Source organism: Eretmochelys imbricata, chromosome 6 (genome assembly GCF_965152235.1).
Source record: "Eretmochelys imbricata isolate rEreImb1 chromosome 6, rEreImb1.hap1, whole genome shotgun sequence".
NCBI classification, from domain to species: domain Eukaryota; kingdom Metazoa; phylum Chordata; order Testudines; family Cheloniidae; genus Eretmochelys; species Eretmochelys imbricata.
In genome coordinates, this window is record NC_135577.1 from 27507856 (window position 1) to 27523879 (window position 16024).

Genomic DNA, 16024 nt, shown 5'->3' on the forward strand with positions numbered 1-16024 from the left:
GGCACTAGGTTGGTTGGTTAGGGTTTCCTCATTCCCTTGAGGATGCTTTGTTGGTACAGAGGCTTGTCTTGACATAGTATCATGCTTTATTTTAGTCCTGGTCCATTTCTACATTTCAGCATGTGATTGTACCTAAAAACGAATGTAAGCAGGGCTCAAGTCATGTTGGAGCACTACAGAATGCCATTCCAGCACTTTGGTGAGTAGGGGGAGCTGGAACAGCATCCCAGCACTTCTGATCACTGTAAAGTAAACCAATGAATATTCATGCTAAAAATATTGGAATTTTCAAAAATCTTACATCGTGCCCCTCCATTCCAGCACTTTTTTTTTTTTTTTTTTTTTTTTTAGGACTCAGGCACTGAATCTGAGTGAGTGTGGTGCTAAAACTCCTCCCCTGACACCATTTAAAGTGAAGTTTCTTTGCAGATCTGATAATTCAATTAAGTTAATTTTGTTATGTTTTTTCTTATGTGGACCTTATCCATTTAAGTACTTATTTCCAATAAGCAGCATTATATTCTTTCATCAAATACACTATGGGGACGGACCGAATGAAAAGCCAAAATAAACACCAGGGTACTAGGTGGAGGACCTAAAAGACAATAAATAAGCCCTCCTTATACTGTGCAAGTGCTATTACAAATTTCTTTGGAGAAATTATTGCTAATGTGTTGGTATTAGTTCTCCTTTTGCCTGATTAAGTAGCTTATAACCTTATGGTGAGACGACAAGCTTCTAGTTAGAGCTTTCCCAGTGAAATATGGCCTGACATTCAAAACCAGAGGCTTGCATTTGCTGTTCATTCTTTATAAAAGAGATCCTAATCTCCACAAGATAAACTGCTTAAATAAAAGTTGATGAAAGAACAGTCCGAATAGTGGATTATGCTCTAACTATTTTACAATACTCTGCTTTAGGACAATTCTTTGCTTGTACCCTAAGGGAAGCTAGTCAAACAGCTGAGGTTTTAGACATTTTCAGGATTGTATTGATCTTATTTTTTACCATGTTAATTTTCATTCAGACCTTGTGTATTAGTGTTCATTTTGTACATGGAAGAAATTATAAGGAAAGGGTTAAGAGCAAGTTTTTTCTTCATCTGTTTTAAATCCATAAATGTGAGCCCCTGTACTGTTTCTAGGTTTCAGATTACTCTGTGATTTATAGGGAAAGGCTGTTCTCCACAAGTTGAAATCCCATGTGTTTCTCCACCATTATAAAGCAACAAATCTTTGAAAGCGCTTCCAGTTTTAAAAGTTTCAGTTTTGAGCTAAGATTCTAACTATCTTTTGCTCTTATGATGGTATTAAAATGGAAAACAAAGCCCCAATATCACAGTCCCATCTAACCTGGCTTTTAAGGTACTTGTTTCAGCTTTCACAAACTAAACCACTTGTTTGCAAGAAATTTATTTTATTGTCCTCTATCACTCCACCCCCCCACCAATGGATACACCCACCAAAAAGTGTAGCTGCAAGGCGACACATTTATCATTCATTCTGTGTAAGCTATACCCAAATTCCCATAGAGAGAGTGTGCCAAAATCTGGGCTAACCTAATAACCCATGCAATCCCACTGAATTCTGACATTGCACGAGATGTAAATCAGTGCAGATTTTGGCCTTGTGTGGTGGGTGTTTTTTTTTTTTTTAAAAACACAGGACATGTTTCACACAGCCATGAAATAGCACATGGGTTCTCAGTCTAGGGGTTGCAGAGAGGCTTCAATGGGGTTGCAACACCCTCCCTGTTTTATGGCTAAATGGAAGAAGGGATCCCAACGCTTCATTGTGTGTGTGGAGAAGGTTGAGAACCCCTGAAATAGCATTATCCATGTTCCTTTCCATTTTTTTTAAGGTGACTGTGACCATTTAAAGTGATGGTCATTTTCTTTCTGATGTTTTTCCTCTTATGATTCCTCTCATTATAACAGCAAAGCTGGCTGTGGGGCAAGGTGGTGGCAGGAGGAACGGGGGTGAGACCATAGTCAATCATAATTTTATGAGTAGTTTCATTTGTCTAGAACTGCTGGGTATAGTCAAGCCTTCAACTGCTGTGTCTTGCTGAAGCAGCACAAAGAAGCTAGAGTGTACCAATGAATCTGGCCACTTGCCTGTCATTTCTTTGTATGAAGTAGGAAATCCCTTTGCCTCACTATTCGCCACAACTAAAAGGAAAAAAAAATTATTGGGGCAGGAGGAATAAAATTGAAAGAGGCTCTGACTGGAGCCATTATGTGTAATTTAATAAGAAGTAACGCAGTATTGTTTTGACCTAGCACAGCTCCCCAGTGAACTACTTTCACTGTTGATACAATAAAAAATTCCTCCTTTTGTCGCAAAGCAAGAAAAGTTAAATAAGATTTTAACTGGAAGTAGCATTACATGGCAAGTCTTAAGATGTGGGATGCAGTGTATTTTTGGGGAAAAAAACAGTTAAAATAAACTACAATATGCAGCAAAAGCAAACATCCAAAGCCCTTTTGATGAGTTTGGTTCAAAATCTTGGTGAGATAAGGCCAGCATTCACTGTGTATTACAGGTTTCAGTTAAATAGTTTATGTAATGTGTTGAGCCCTGCACAGATACAAAATTTCTATCCGCATCCAATTCGTGGTCCACAAACATGGTTCATGGATATAAAGTGAGTATCCACAGATTTGCAGGGCTCCAATAATGTGGTCAGTGTATGGTAGGTGTTCTAGACCATCCAATTTAAGATTAAACACAATGGGCCAAATTCGGACTTGGGGTGAGTGGGTACAACACTCATGGAAAGCTCAGGGACAAATTCAACTGAGAGCTAGGTTGTCATATAAGCTACATATTGTGTAGTAAAGTTGTGTCACTTGCACTAATTTGGCATTCAAATGATACTCAATTCAAGTGGGCCAAGGCCATAGGTGAAGCATCAAACCAGGGGGTATAAAACAATACGAAATGGAAGGCTGCTTTCTCTTATGCTGGTACCTTCCTATTAGTTTTTCTGCTACATACCTTCTATTCCCTGGATATGGAAGTTGCACTCATTGTGCACAATCACTGGATGCCAGATAGGTGCAAGCTATACTGCTTTACTACTTATACCATTTTTTCTGACCAATTTCTGCAACCTTTTTTTATCACCACTGATTTTGGCCTATTGTGTTCCCATATAAGTAAAATCTAGGAGTCACCATTTCTCCTGGAGGAGGAAGTGAAATGTACTCTTAGCCAGTAGATGCAAAATAATGTGTGTAGTCAGAAAGTTCTCATGCAAGGAAGTTACAGCCCTGTTGCATTCTATCCTATGTGTCTGGAGAAAAGGAGCTTAATTTTGTCAGACCAAGGTTGTAAGAGTGCCATGAACTATTTACTTATCTATAATTGCACTCGTGTCCAGTTAGTGTAGAACTTTTTGGCCTTGAAACAATGTAAAAAAAAAAAAAAAAAAAGTCTTTCTTCTGACTTAACATGTTAGAGACAGAGAAGACATGAGGGCATGGTGTGATTTGATATTAGGAAACTTGTCTGAATAGGAATGAGTGAACTATTATCTCTGATAAAATAAGATCTGGTTCATATCTTTACCCCAAACCCTAACTCTGTGGCGTTAAAAAAAAAATTGATTATTTTCTTTTCAACTTTTAGTTTGTTTTGTGCAACTTAGCAAATCCTGGTGCCAGGAGTGGAAGCAGCAGTGTCAAAATATATACCAGAGACTGTTCAGGAAGTACAAGAAATCTCATGAGAGAGTCTGCTCTCACCAGATTTCCAGCCCAAGCGTTCACAGAGGGGGCCACTGTTTTCTCCTGGTGTAATTGGGTGGAACTCCAATGAAATCAGTGAAGCTGCATCCAGCAGAGGGTTTGGCCCTGAAAGACTGTATATGACCTTAACTATGGTGTTTGCACCTCATCAGCGCTTAAATTAGTCAGCTATCCTTCCTTAAATATACAAGAACTAATGAAGGCAGAGCAGATAAATTAAGGCTAATTTTAAAATGCAGCCTATTTTTAATCTGTTTAAAGCCCCATATGATATGAAGAATCTTCAGTAAAATACAACAGAGCTTGTGCTTTCTAGTTGGTTTTAAAATATTTTGCATTCTTTATAAATGTATCCCCCACTGAGCAGTTAAAGAACTGTAACAGTGAGCTTTGATAGGATTCCTGTTCTATTCTCTTTTAGCTAGGAGATGGTGATTGTAATACAGGACTTTGAAGGTGTGCTGTAATAATAGAGGGACAGCTGAGTGGGATCCACAAGGACTTGGGAAGAGGCAGAAGACACCCACAGAACACTATAGTTGAGAACAGTCATCAGGTGGATTTATCCTGTGTGAGCCGTTGCCCAACCTCTCAGTTCCATGAAAATATTTCTCAGAACTTTGTTTTTGGAAGATCCAACTGTAAAATGACCAGGACTTGAGTTCTTTACCCAATTCTGTCAGTGTTCTGCAGTATAAATGAGATGCTGCATTGTAAAGAGAGATTATGCTTCAGTCTTGAGACATTAAACCGCGGTCCCCAGTGTCCTGGCCAGCATTCCCTTACAAATACCTTTTGTGCTTCATGTTACCTATTGCTGAGCTCATACTGGCTGTTACATTTGCATAGAATCAGAGAAGATTAGGGTTGGAAGAGACCTCAGGAGGTCATCTAGTCCAACCCCCTGCTTAAAGCAGGACCGATCCCCAGCAAAATCATGTCTAGGCGTAGATTCAGAAAAGCACTTCAGCACGTGCTTTAACATCCCTGTTCTAGACAGCAGTCAGGCATATGCTTAAGTGGCATTGAGTTAAATAAATCTTAAATTCTGTTCTAAATAGTTATGTTCTCCTGAATCACTGTCATAGTCACCAACTATCATTAATACCATATAAATCATTTTATAACCTTCAGTGTGAAAGATGCTCTACACATTTTTGTTCTCTTCTGAAAATGCTTTTTATTAGCAAGTAATCTGTTTTTACTACTAACCAAACACATTAAACACATTTCTTTATTAGGTTTCAAAAGACATTATACTATACATTTCATGTATGTGGTGCTGCTTTGTCCCCACATCTGTAAAGAAACCACAAATCAAGCTAATGATTTTGTATCTAAAGCAAAGGGGGATGGAGATTGATAAATTACATAGGTGATTTCTAATTTAAATCCATGTTAGGTTTGGTTTGGTTTTTAAGGGAGCAGAAGTGAAGGTTGGTGTCAAACAGAAGTAGGAGTACATTGAAGGGACACGGTTGGGTTTAAAATTCATATATTTAAAAAAACAGATTTCCTTATCTGTTACTAATGGAACTGAGAGAAATCTGGGAAAAATCCCACAAATATTAATTCAAATTTTATCTAATATCCTTTGGCTATGTTCACATTCAGTGAATATTATAGCCAAATAATTTATTGGTGGAAATGATAACCAAAAGATTGAGTTTGAAATGAATATGGCAGAGTATTCTCGGAGAGCTTGAATTTTGAATTTGTAATCTGTAGTATTCATGTGGAAAGCCTAAACATTTACCTTCCCATAATCAGGGAACAGAAATAATGTTATGCAATCTATACATCTGGTCATATTTCTAACATTAGGTATGTGCAACAAACAACTCATGTGCAAACTACAAACCAGGAATTCATCACAGAAATTATTTAATGGTGAACGGAATGATTCAGTATTTGGAATAATGAATACATTTAAGAAAATCATAAGTTGTTCATGGGCAATTTGCAAAGAGAAAAAGGCTAAGTTAAATAAATACTTTATTCATGACAAAATTACTTGCCCGGATCTAATTACTAATAACAGTTGATTATTAAAACTGAAAGAATTTTAAAAATCTTGTCACCACTTATGCAAAAAATAAACAGTGCATTTAACCCAGTGTGGTCATTGAAAAAATAAACTAATCAATTTCATTTGTGTTTGCAGTCAGTTTCTAATCACATATTAGCAGGAGACTGGAATGTTTGGGTTGCAAACACTAGAGGGAAAATTGTTTCTTTAAAAATAAGCATTTTCTATATGTTCGAAAAGACTATAGAAACATTTCATTTAATGTTAAGCTTTGGTCAAGATATTTTCACTGACTCTAAATTTTGGACCCATATTGTCCAGACAGTGTCATTGTACTTTTCCAACACTTAGGGACAGCTTTCAGTAATACATCTTCAAGATGTTTTAATGAATCATTTATGGGTGAGGTTCTTTTCCTGAGCACTCTCAGTAAATCATAAAGTTTCTTACAAAAGTCTACTTTCTTAAATATCTGAAGTAAATAATGATTGCCAAGTTCCAACCACTAATAATAATAATATAATAAATAAAAGAAAGCCGGGTAGGACACATTGTTTTCAATAGCCAGTTACTCTGATTTCAGTCTCTAGTACTGTGGTCAAGCATTTCCTGTTATATAATGTATGAAGATGCAACTTAATCCATTTCAACCCATCGCATTTAAAACATTGCTCAATAATGAGCAGCTCCTTCAAGCATAATGCTCAAGGAATGACAGAAGGTGTGAAAAGACAAGAATAACCTTGGCCTATAGCAAATTCTATACTGAAAGCCTCTAGAGAACAAATGATGAAAGATTTCATTAGACTTAATGCACTAATGAAATGGCTTAATGTAGGTATTCGGAATCTCTTCCACCAGATTTTGTTACAAGGAACAATTTTCTGTGCCTGTGTGGAAAATGGCCAGTTCACTTGCAAAGTGTATTATTAAAATCTGATGTGTTAAAGATAAAGTTCAAGTCTAAATAAAGATTAGTGCCAAAAACTTCAAGCCAACCCACTTCAGACTTCGTTCTTAGTGCTTTATTTCTGTCTAAGGTCAAAAATCCAAGAAGACTGCAGAGAATTTAAACATGCTTGAAAACTGAGCTCAACTTCAACTCAGTGACAGATTTATAGAAAAATGGGCATTTTGCACAAGATATAAATCTGTGACTCTCTCCTGCTAAGCTTCAGAGTTCTCATAGAGCTCATTCAGAATAGATAATGTTGAGCTTTAACTTCAGATAATATCAGTGTCTGTGTACCTTGGACGGACTGTGGCAAACATGATGGTCCTGGTGATAATATATTGTGCAAGTGAACAAAAAATACAAACAGTATCAACAGGAAATTAGCACCACCTTTCCTTTGCCTCATTGCTATAATATTTATATTAGTACTAAATCAGTATGTGAAGCATTTTCCTGAAACAAGCATATGAGCCAGTGTTTAATGCAATTACTTAAAGAATGTATATGAAATTAAGGAAGATTTTTAAATATAATAAATGCTGCCTCTTAGTGAATTATGCAACTTTTAAAAAATAAACAAATAGACAAGCAAAATGCAAATTCAGAGAATGTGTTCCAAATACGTATGTCATGAAGACAGTGACACAAATCAACAAAAGGCAGGAAATTCAAAGTTTAGGCTGCCAATCCATCTCTGAGCCCATGTTATTATGAAAAACAAACAAACAAGGAAACCACATTGACGTGCACTCGGAATGGAGTGACAGCTTTAAATTTGGAATTTCCTGGCTTTTTTTCTGAGTAGGGTATGACAACCTATTTTAAATAGGAACAAAAAAGGGAAAGAAATCTCTTGAGAAACATTGAAAGTTGTATATATTTTACCAGTTTACTACATATTTAGTCACCATTTCTAAGAACATATTACAGCAGGTACCTAATGAATTGTAGCTGTTTAAATTAATTATGTAGATAATTTTCTGTATCTCAATTATGATGCATATTATTAAATTAGTAGAACACTGCACATATGCAGTGGCCAATTCCATAGCATTGAATAATTCTCTAATTGTTCATTTTTAATGCCAGTATTGTCTACTCTGTTATGGACTAACAACCTTTTGAAATTTTCCTTTTGTCCAGAAAAATTGTTGCAATTTTTCTTGGAGTACAAAAATAGGCAAACCATTTAGCTTGCTTTCTTCCTGCATCTAAGAAACCCATTTAGAGATTGCATTCAAAAATATATCTTCATGGAGATTCTTTTTTAGACCTTGATCCTGCAAAGCAACATCTTATGGGGAGTTCCACTGGCTCATTTGCTGTACTGGGACCGTAGTCCCCAAACGTGCAATCTGAATTGCTGGTGTGGACTCTTGCATCTGTGCAGAATCCCATAAACTTCCCTGTTGGTCTGTGTAAATTTAGGATTACAGGATGGGGACATACCTTTGTAAATGCACTGAAATTCTAGGGAACTATGTTATAAAAAAGATCATTTGGTCAAAGACATGTTTGATCTCTCTTCGAGCAAATGGCTCCACCACAGTATTTGCTGAGCATTATAAATGTCTCACTAGTGAATCAGCATATGCTGTAGGATTATCTAAAGAACTGCAGCTCTGATGTTTTACTAAAGGGGTAAGGATATCATTTCAGATTCATAATTCAGATTGGCCGGTGAAGAGTTTATTGTTCCTCCAAGTGGAACTTTCCATTATAGCTGAGTAAACTAATTGCAAAAGAGGAAAAGAAAGAAATAATTAAGAAAGCCCAACAACAGAGATTGTATGGTATGAATTTCATCTCATGTTGACAAAGCCCGTTGCCAAATGTGTCCACATATCTATTCAGGAGACACCATCATTAGGGCCTAATCACATCAGCCACACTATCAGAGGCTCGTTCACCTGCACATCCACCAATGTGATATATGCCATCATGTGCCAGGAATGCCCCTCTGCCATGTACATTGGTCAAACTGGACAGTCTCTATGTAAAAGAATAAATGGACACAAATCAGAGGTCAAGAATTATAACATTCAAAAACCAGTCGGAGAACACTTCAATCTCTCTGGTCACTCGATTAGAGACCTAAAAGTTGCAATTCTTCAACAAAAAAACTTCAGAAACAGACTCCAACGAGAGACTGCTGAATTGGAATTAATTTGCAAACTGGATACAATTAACTTAGGCTTGAATAGAGACTGGGAGTGGATGGGTCATTACACAAAGTAAAACTATTTCCCCATGTTTATTCCCCCCCTCCACCTCCCACTGTTCCTCAGACGTTCTTGTCAACTGTTCTTGTCAAACCCCCCCCAACCCCCCCGCTGGTATTAGCTCATCCTAAGTGATCACTCTCCTTACAGTGTGTATGGTAACACCCATTGTTTCATGTTCTCTGTGTATATAAATCTCCCCACTGTATTTTCCACTGAATGCATCCGATGAAATGAGCTATAGCTCACGAAAGCTTATGCTCAAACAAATTTGTTAGTCTAAGGTGCCACAAGTACTCCTTTCTTTTTGCGAATACAGACTAACACAGCTGCTACTCTGAAACGTCTCATGTGTGATATGGATGCTTGACTGAAAGTTTAGCGTTAGGCTTTTCTCGCCCCTGCCTCTGATATTATTAGGAGTGCCTCCAACAGCCTTGTATTATTACTTGATGTTAGAGTGCAAATCAAAAGCCTTGTCTGTAAATGTCAGAATATAAATGCTCTTGATTTGTGTTACTCCATTGGCCCTACTGGCCTAGTATTGCTGTCAGCTCTCAAGAGATTATTAAAACTGCCCCTCTAAGGATATATACCCCAGTCAATTCGGAAGCATAATTCCCATGACATTAACAATTCCGATGTTATATTTGTTGTTCCAGAGCTCCATTCCATGTATTAAAGCCCACTGAAAATCTCATGTGATCTGTATACAGTGTTTGTGAGTGTCAGAATATATATTACTGAATGCAGCTGTGCTTCCATTACATTTAAAGGATTACAGTCAAATTGACATGACTGAATGTGGTGTAACATATTGTTCATCAACTATTTGTCAAGGGTAAACTGATTCTGATCTATCTCAGCAAAATGCACACATGGTTTTCACTGATAAGCATAAATCCTTTAAAGAATACCAAGTGTGCCTGTCATTGTTATGCACTTGCTTTCCACTATCATAATCTGTGTATGTGGACCTTGTACACAATTGTCAGCTCTGTTGAAACATGGGTGACATTTTCATTTGTTTTGGTTTTTAAATGTCCCTTGTTTTTATGTGCTTTTTATAATGAAAAAAAAAACATTAGTGTCTGGCATGGGACAGATAACACTGATTTTTTTTTTTAATTTTAACTGAGCGCTGATAACATGCCCCTAGATGTACAAAGCACAGAGAGAGAAGAATGTCTGTCTGTGTAAGCGGCATGCAATCTAAAACCCAAATCCTGCAAACATTTAGGCACATGCTTAACTTTACAGAGGTGAGCAGTTTCATTGAAGTTCAAGTTAGTCAGCTACAGTCAATGGGATTATTCACATCTGTAAAGTAAAGCATGTGAATAAAAGTTTGCAATATCAGGGACTATGTTAAACAGATCTGTTTGTAATTGTCAAAGACATTCCTTTTTGTTGCAAACTCTTGCAATTTCCTTAAAGCCCCAGTTGCTGAAATCATGACACTGCATGAGAATCTCCGCTTTCATTTAAAAAAAAAGTTTCTGGCCCTCATGGTTGCAGAGAGGCTTGAAAACATGAAGCAAGTGCACCCTTAAAGACTCAGAAAGTTAGAAGGAACCAACATTTATTTTACTTATTTATTTTAATCTAATGATTTTTAAGCCAGTCTAATTATTCTGGGGGGATGGACTCAATTTTTGACCCGTTGGGTGGACAATACTGAGACTATTGTGCTTTTTTCTAACATGTGTGGTTGTTTTTTTTTATTATAGCCTTTTAAATTAGGAACATATTTACAAAGGTGGCTCAGGGGATTGTTAGAGGGATACAGAGTCTTTCATCTCTAAAGCATGGAGCCAATTCATTTCAAACTAGATTGACAGTGACTTCATTAGCTTGCTGATGGTTGCTCAGTCAGCTATATGAAATAAATTCTGGGTTCAGATCCAAGACAATTGTCACAACTGATACCAATGGACAGTCCCAATTTTATTATGGCCGAAAACAAAATGGACATTAGAACTATGATATCCTTCCCACCTCCTGAGATGATTGCGACAACAAGCCTGAGGTTCATTGCAAGCTTTCCATGTGGAAAGAACACTTGAGCTATTAGGGTTGTCTTTCACCAACATTAAATTCACTTAAATAAAGAAGGGGGAGAGTTCAGAGAGTGAAATAACTGTGAAACATTGCTGGGAAAGAAAAAAAAGCCTTGCATGGCTTCTGTCCAGCAAAATGCATGCTGGGATGTCACCTGAAGCCACAGTCAGTGATTCTCTGTGGGTCTAGATTTTACAGGCATAAAAATGTTTAAGCTTAATTTTAAGAAGATGATGTGTTGACCACTTCTCTTGATTATTAGGAGCACTGAGATATTTACTTGCAGGTCACCTCAGAGATATCCATCAAGTTCATAACAGTATATCATAGAGTCTACTGCATGGTTTTATGTAAATATACTTACGAAAGGAAAATGTGTGTGGTTTTTTTTTTAATAACTCAGCTTTCCCTCCCCCTGACCCTACCAATGAAATATTTATAAAACTTTTGCCAAAGCTAAGCAAGTCCAAACCTGTGAAATTTAAGGGCTAGATTTTCAAGAGTGCTGAGCTCCCAGTTAAAAATGGTCAGATTTTCAGGAGTGTGCAGCTAGTCATGAAAATATTGCTTAGAGAATGAAAATGTACTGTACAGCTGGTTGGCAAATATGCACATAGGACGAAGTCCCTGAAATGATAGATTTGTTAATACATCCACTGTCTGCCTAGAGACTACAGGTGTGTCACAAATGGTCATACAATCAAATATTGCGAGTTAATGTTTAAACTCTAAATTTACTAAAGCATTTGTTACCAGTTTGCAGAAGATATCAAACAACCAAGAATCATAACCTTGGCTACTAATTAAAATCTTATTACTTTCTTTCCCTCCAAAAACATTTAATCTCTGGGAAGTAGGAGAGCCTTGTATGCAGGGACGTTTGTTTTTTTTCAGTGTCAGCAAAACAACAAGTGTTATGTGGGAGTTTCTAAAGGGGTTGTGGTATAGAAGAATAAAAGAAATGTGTCAATTTTCTGTTTTCCTTTCATAGAAGTAAACATTAGCATTAAACAAAGAGTGATTAAAAACAGATGCATTGGAAAACCTTATGTGGTTGGATGGAGAAGGGGTTATGAAAACAAGAGGCAATTTTTACCAGGTTAAAAACTAGCATTTTTCTGGGGAAAGCTATTTTAACTGATAAATTGAACAGTAATACATCACCAGGACCAGATGGTGTTCACCCAAGAGTTCTGAAGGAACTCAAATATGAAATTGCAGAACTACTAACTGTGCTATGTAACCTGTTGCTTAATTCTGCCTCTGTACCAGATGACCTGAGGGTAATTAATATAACACCTATTTTTTTAAAAAGTTTCCAGAGACAATCCTGGCAATTACAGGCCAGTAAGCCTAACTTTGGTACCAGGCAAATTGGTTGAAACTATAGTAAAGAACAGAGTTATCAGACTCCTAAATAAACACAGTAAGTTGGGGAAGAATCAACGCCACTTTTGTAAAGGGAAATCATGCTTCGCCTATCTATTAGAATTCTTTGATGGGGTCAACAAATGTGGACAATGGTGATCAATTTATTATAGTGTACTTGGACTTTAAGAAAGCCTTTGACAAGGTCCCTCACCAAAGACTCTTAAGCAAAATACGCAGGCCTGGGATAAGAGGGAAGGTCCTCCCATGGATCAGTAACTGATTAAAAGACAGGAAACAAAAGGTAGGAATAAATGGTCAGTTTTCACAATGAAGAGAGAGGTAAATAGCAGAGCCCTCCCAAGGATTTGTACTGGGACCAGTGTTGTTGAAAATAGTCATAAATGGTTTGGAAAAGGGTGAGGTGGCAAAATTTGCAGATGATCCAAAATTACTTAAAATAGTTAAGTCCAAAGCAGATGGCAAAGAGATACAAAGGGATCTCACTAAACTGGGTGACTGGAGAACAAAATGGCAAATGAAATTCAATGTTAAGTGCAAAATAAAGCACACTGGAAAACAATCACAATTATACATACAAAATGATGGGGTCAAAATTAGCTGTTACCACTCAAGAGAGATCTTGGAGTCATTGTGGATAGTTTCCCTGAAAACATCTGTTCAATTTGCAACTGTAGTCAAAAAAGCTAACAGAATATTACGAACCAGTAGGAAAGTGGTAAATAATAAGACAGAAAATATCATAATGCTACTGTATAAATCCATGGTGCACCCACACCTTGAATACAGTGTGCAGTTCTAGTTGCCCCCCCTCAAAAACGTATATATGAATTGGAAAAGGTGCAGAGTAAGGCAACAAAATTGATTAGGTATAAAAAAACTTCCATATGAGGCTAGATCAAAAAGACTGAGACTGTTCTGCTTAGAAAAGAGATGAGTAGGGGGGCTATGACAGAGGTCTATAAAACTATGAATGATGTGGAGAAAGTGAATAGGGAAGTATTATTCACCCCTTCACACAAGATCAAGAGGTCTCCCAATGAAATTAATAGGCGACATATTTAAAACAAACATAAGGAAGTACTTCACACAATGCATTGTCAACCTGTGGAACTCATTGCCATGGGATGTTGTGATGGCCAGAAATATAACTGGGTTCAAAAAAGAATTAGATAATTCCCTGGAGCATAGATCCATCAATAGTTATTAGCCAAGACGGTCAGGATGCAACCCTGTGCTTCAGGTGTCTATAACCCTCCAACTGCCCAGAAGGTGGAATTTCACCAATTACACCGTGGAAAGACTGTTTGCTGGAGGAAATGTGTGGCTACTCAGGAAAAAAAATCAGATTATGTGTAGGGTTGACAATACTGCTGAGCTGTGTTCTGCAAGAGACCTAAACATATAAAGGACCTTGTTGTGAGAGATTCCCATCCCAGGGAGGGTACAAAGGCTGTCAGCTCAGTACAAACAGAATGCACTATTTAGCAGCAAATGAAGTCTTCATGTGTGTAAATATGGCTTTGTAAACAACCATTACTGATAATAAGTTACAAAGAAAATACATTTGGAAAATCTAAGTAAGGTCAGCGCTGCTCTACTGCTTGTGCCCTTTAGTAGTTAGTAGAAGCATTGACTAGTACTGGAATAAAAGTCAAAGTAGCCCAGTTTTAAATTATGTATTCATAGTGGGTAAGAACCTTTGTATATTAAATTCACTCAAATGTGTGTCTATGTAACACTAAGTGTTTTTCATTTGTTATAGCTGAAGAATGACCATTAAGAAAAAATAATTTGAATAAATCATAAACACAGCTTTATCTGATTATAATTTTAAGAAAATATATATCACATTTAAAATATTTTAACATATAATTAAAAGTATAAAGAAAAACCTGTCATTTTTATAATCTATTTTAAATAAAGTATAATGTTTAACACTATGTGTTGTGAAAAGCAAAAGCTTTATGGTAATTGGTTATTATAAAGTACTTAGCATTTCTCAATTCTATTTGTAGTTTATAGGGGACTTGTTTTGTTTTTTGATCTTCCATATGTTACTTATTGTTAATGTTTCATATACTGCTATAGTACCATTCATGCAGTTGACCACTCAAAGATATTTTACAGCGATGGTTTTCCTAAAAGAACAAATTAGTGCAAGTGGAGGAAAACTTGCAAAAGATCTGGAAAGGAAAAGTTATACTATAGGCTACAATACTGGGGTGCTTGTATATAAAAAAGAAACCTGAGAACTAATGTTCTAAGTGCTCATGTCTGGGGCTTTTGAGAGAAAGCAGGAGAGATGGGAGGGGGCTCACCTGACACAGGGAGAGATTCATATGGTCACCACTTAACATTGTGCAATACATTACGTCCTAGCATAAATCGTAGAGATAAAATTTCAGATTTTAAAAGCTTTGGGTTTTTTTAGCTATGTGTGGTCCCAATAATGGTGTGTTGTGTTCACAGAAGGAATTGTCGCTTCTTGCATAAACATCCACTTGTCACTGAAGCACTTACTGAAGGTTGTTATCCTTATTATATGGGTGGAGATGATCTCTCTCACCCAACTCACTCGTCTCATTTTTCCTACAGGCTGCGAGAACACCACCGTGCTGCCATTAAGGTGATACGACGGATGCAGTACTTTGTGGCAAAGAAAAAATTTCAGGTAAGTTTTGAACAGAGGGCTAGTTTTCTAAATAAGCCCTTTTATACTCCTGGCTTATTGTTTCTTTTATAAATATAAGAAACAGACTAGCACAATTCATATCAGTAATGGTGAGTCACAGCCACTATTCTCTCCCTCCTTGAATAGGGTGGTTGTTTAGCAGCAGGTTAGTCCACTGTGGACACACTGGGAATAGGCTAAGCTGCTGAAATGCAGCCTGAATTAAAATGTTGTTTTCTGCTAATGGACTTGACCTTTCACCTGCTGTTATCTTCATCTCCTTCTTGCAATGCAAACATTCTCATATGTCTTCATTAATTCTGAGTTGTATGTTACTGTCATGCTGACTCAGTAGGCTTAGAGATTAAAATACTACTTTAACCTTGTTTTCTATCTCATACTCAATGTTAATGAAGTCCTGATAAGGGACAGGGATGGAAATTTGTTAGCATACTGGAAGGTTTCTACTTCTTTTCTCTTACCTCTCCTAGAGAGGTAAGAAACCCCCTTCGAAGTTCATAAGATAATCAGTTATCTCTACTCCTATAGCCTACATTGACATTTCTGTCTCATTTCAGTTGCTGGTATTTTGGATACATACACATTTAACAGTAGCCAATTAACTTTGGCCTTGTCAACATAAAAAATTACACCTGTCTGTCAAAACTATGGGTTTTTTTTAAACCAATTTAGTTAACCCAATAGAAACCCCTGTATCAACACTCTGTTTGATTTAGAATAGCTTATATCAGTGCAGCTTGTATCCGTAATTCACTAATGGAAGTCAGTGGGCTTTGTGCCTTTATATTCCTTTGACCCTTTTGCAAATCTCCCCCTATATGATTTAGTTTTACATTTAAAAATATAGGGCCTGAAATGCTGTAAATGAGCTTAGCTCCATTCATTGTACTTGCTACTCTAATTAATAAATATATGGTAATAC

General features: G+C 36.8%; 1 protein-coding gene across 3 annotated transcripts in view; it reads left to right on the plus strand.

Annotated features, from left to right (window-relative positions):
* The window catches only part of KCNQ1 (potassium voltage-gated channel subfamily Q member 1), a 534726-nt gene that overhangs the window by 363346 nt on the left and 155356 nt on the right, over positions 1 to 16024 (plus strand). For all 3 annotated transcript variants that reach the window (XM_077820034.1, XM_077820035.1, XM_077820036.1), the window contains one exon: positions 15006 to 15081. In XM_077820034.1, coding sequence (XP_077676160.1) covers positions 15006 to 15081 — 76 coding nt within the window. The remainder of the gene's footprint in view (positions 1 to 15005; positions 15082 to 16024) is intronic.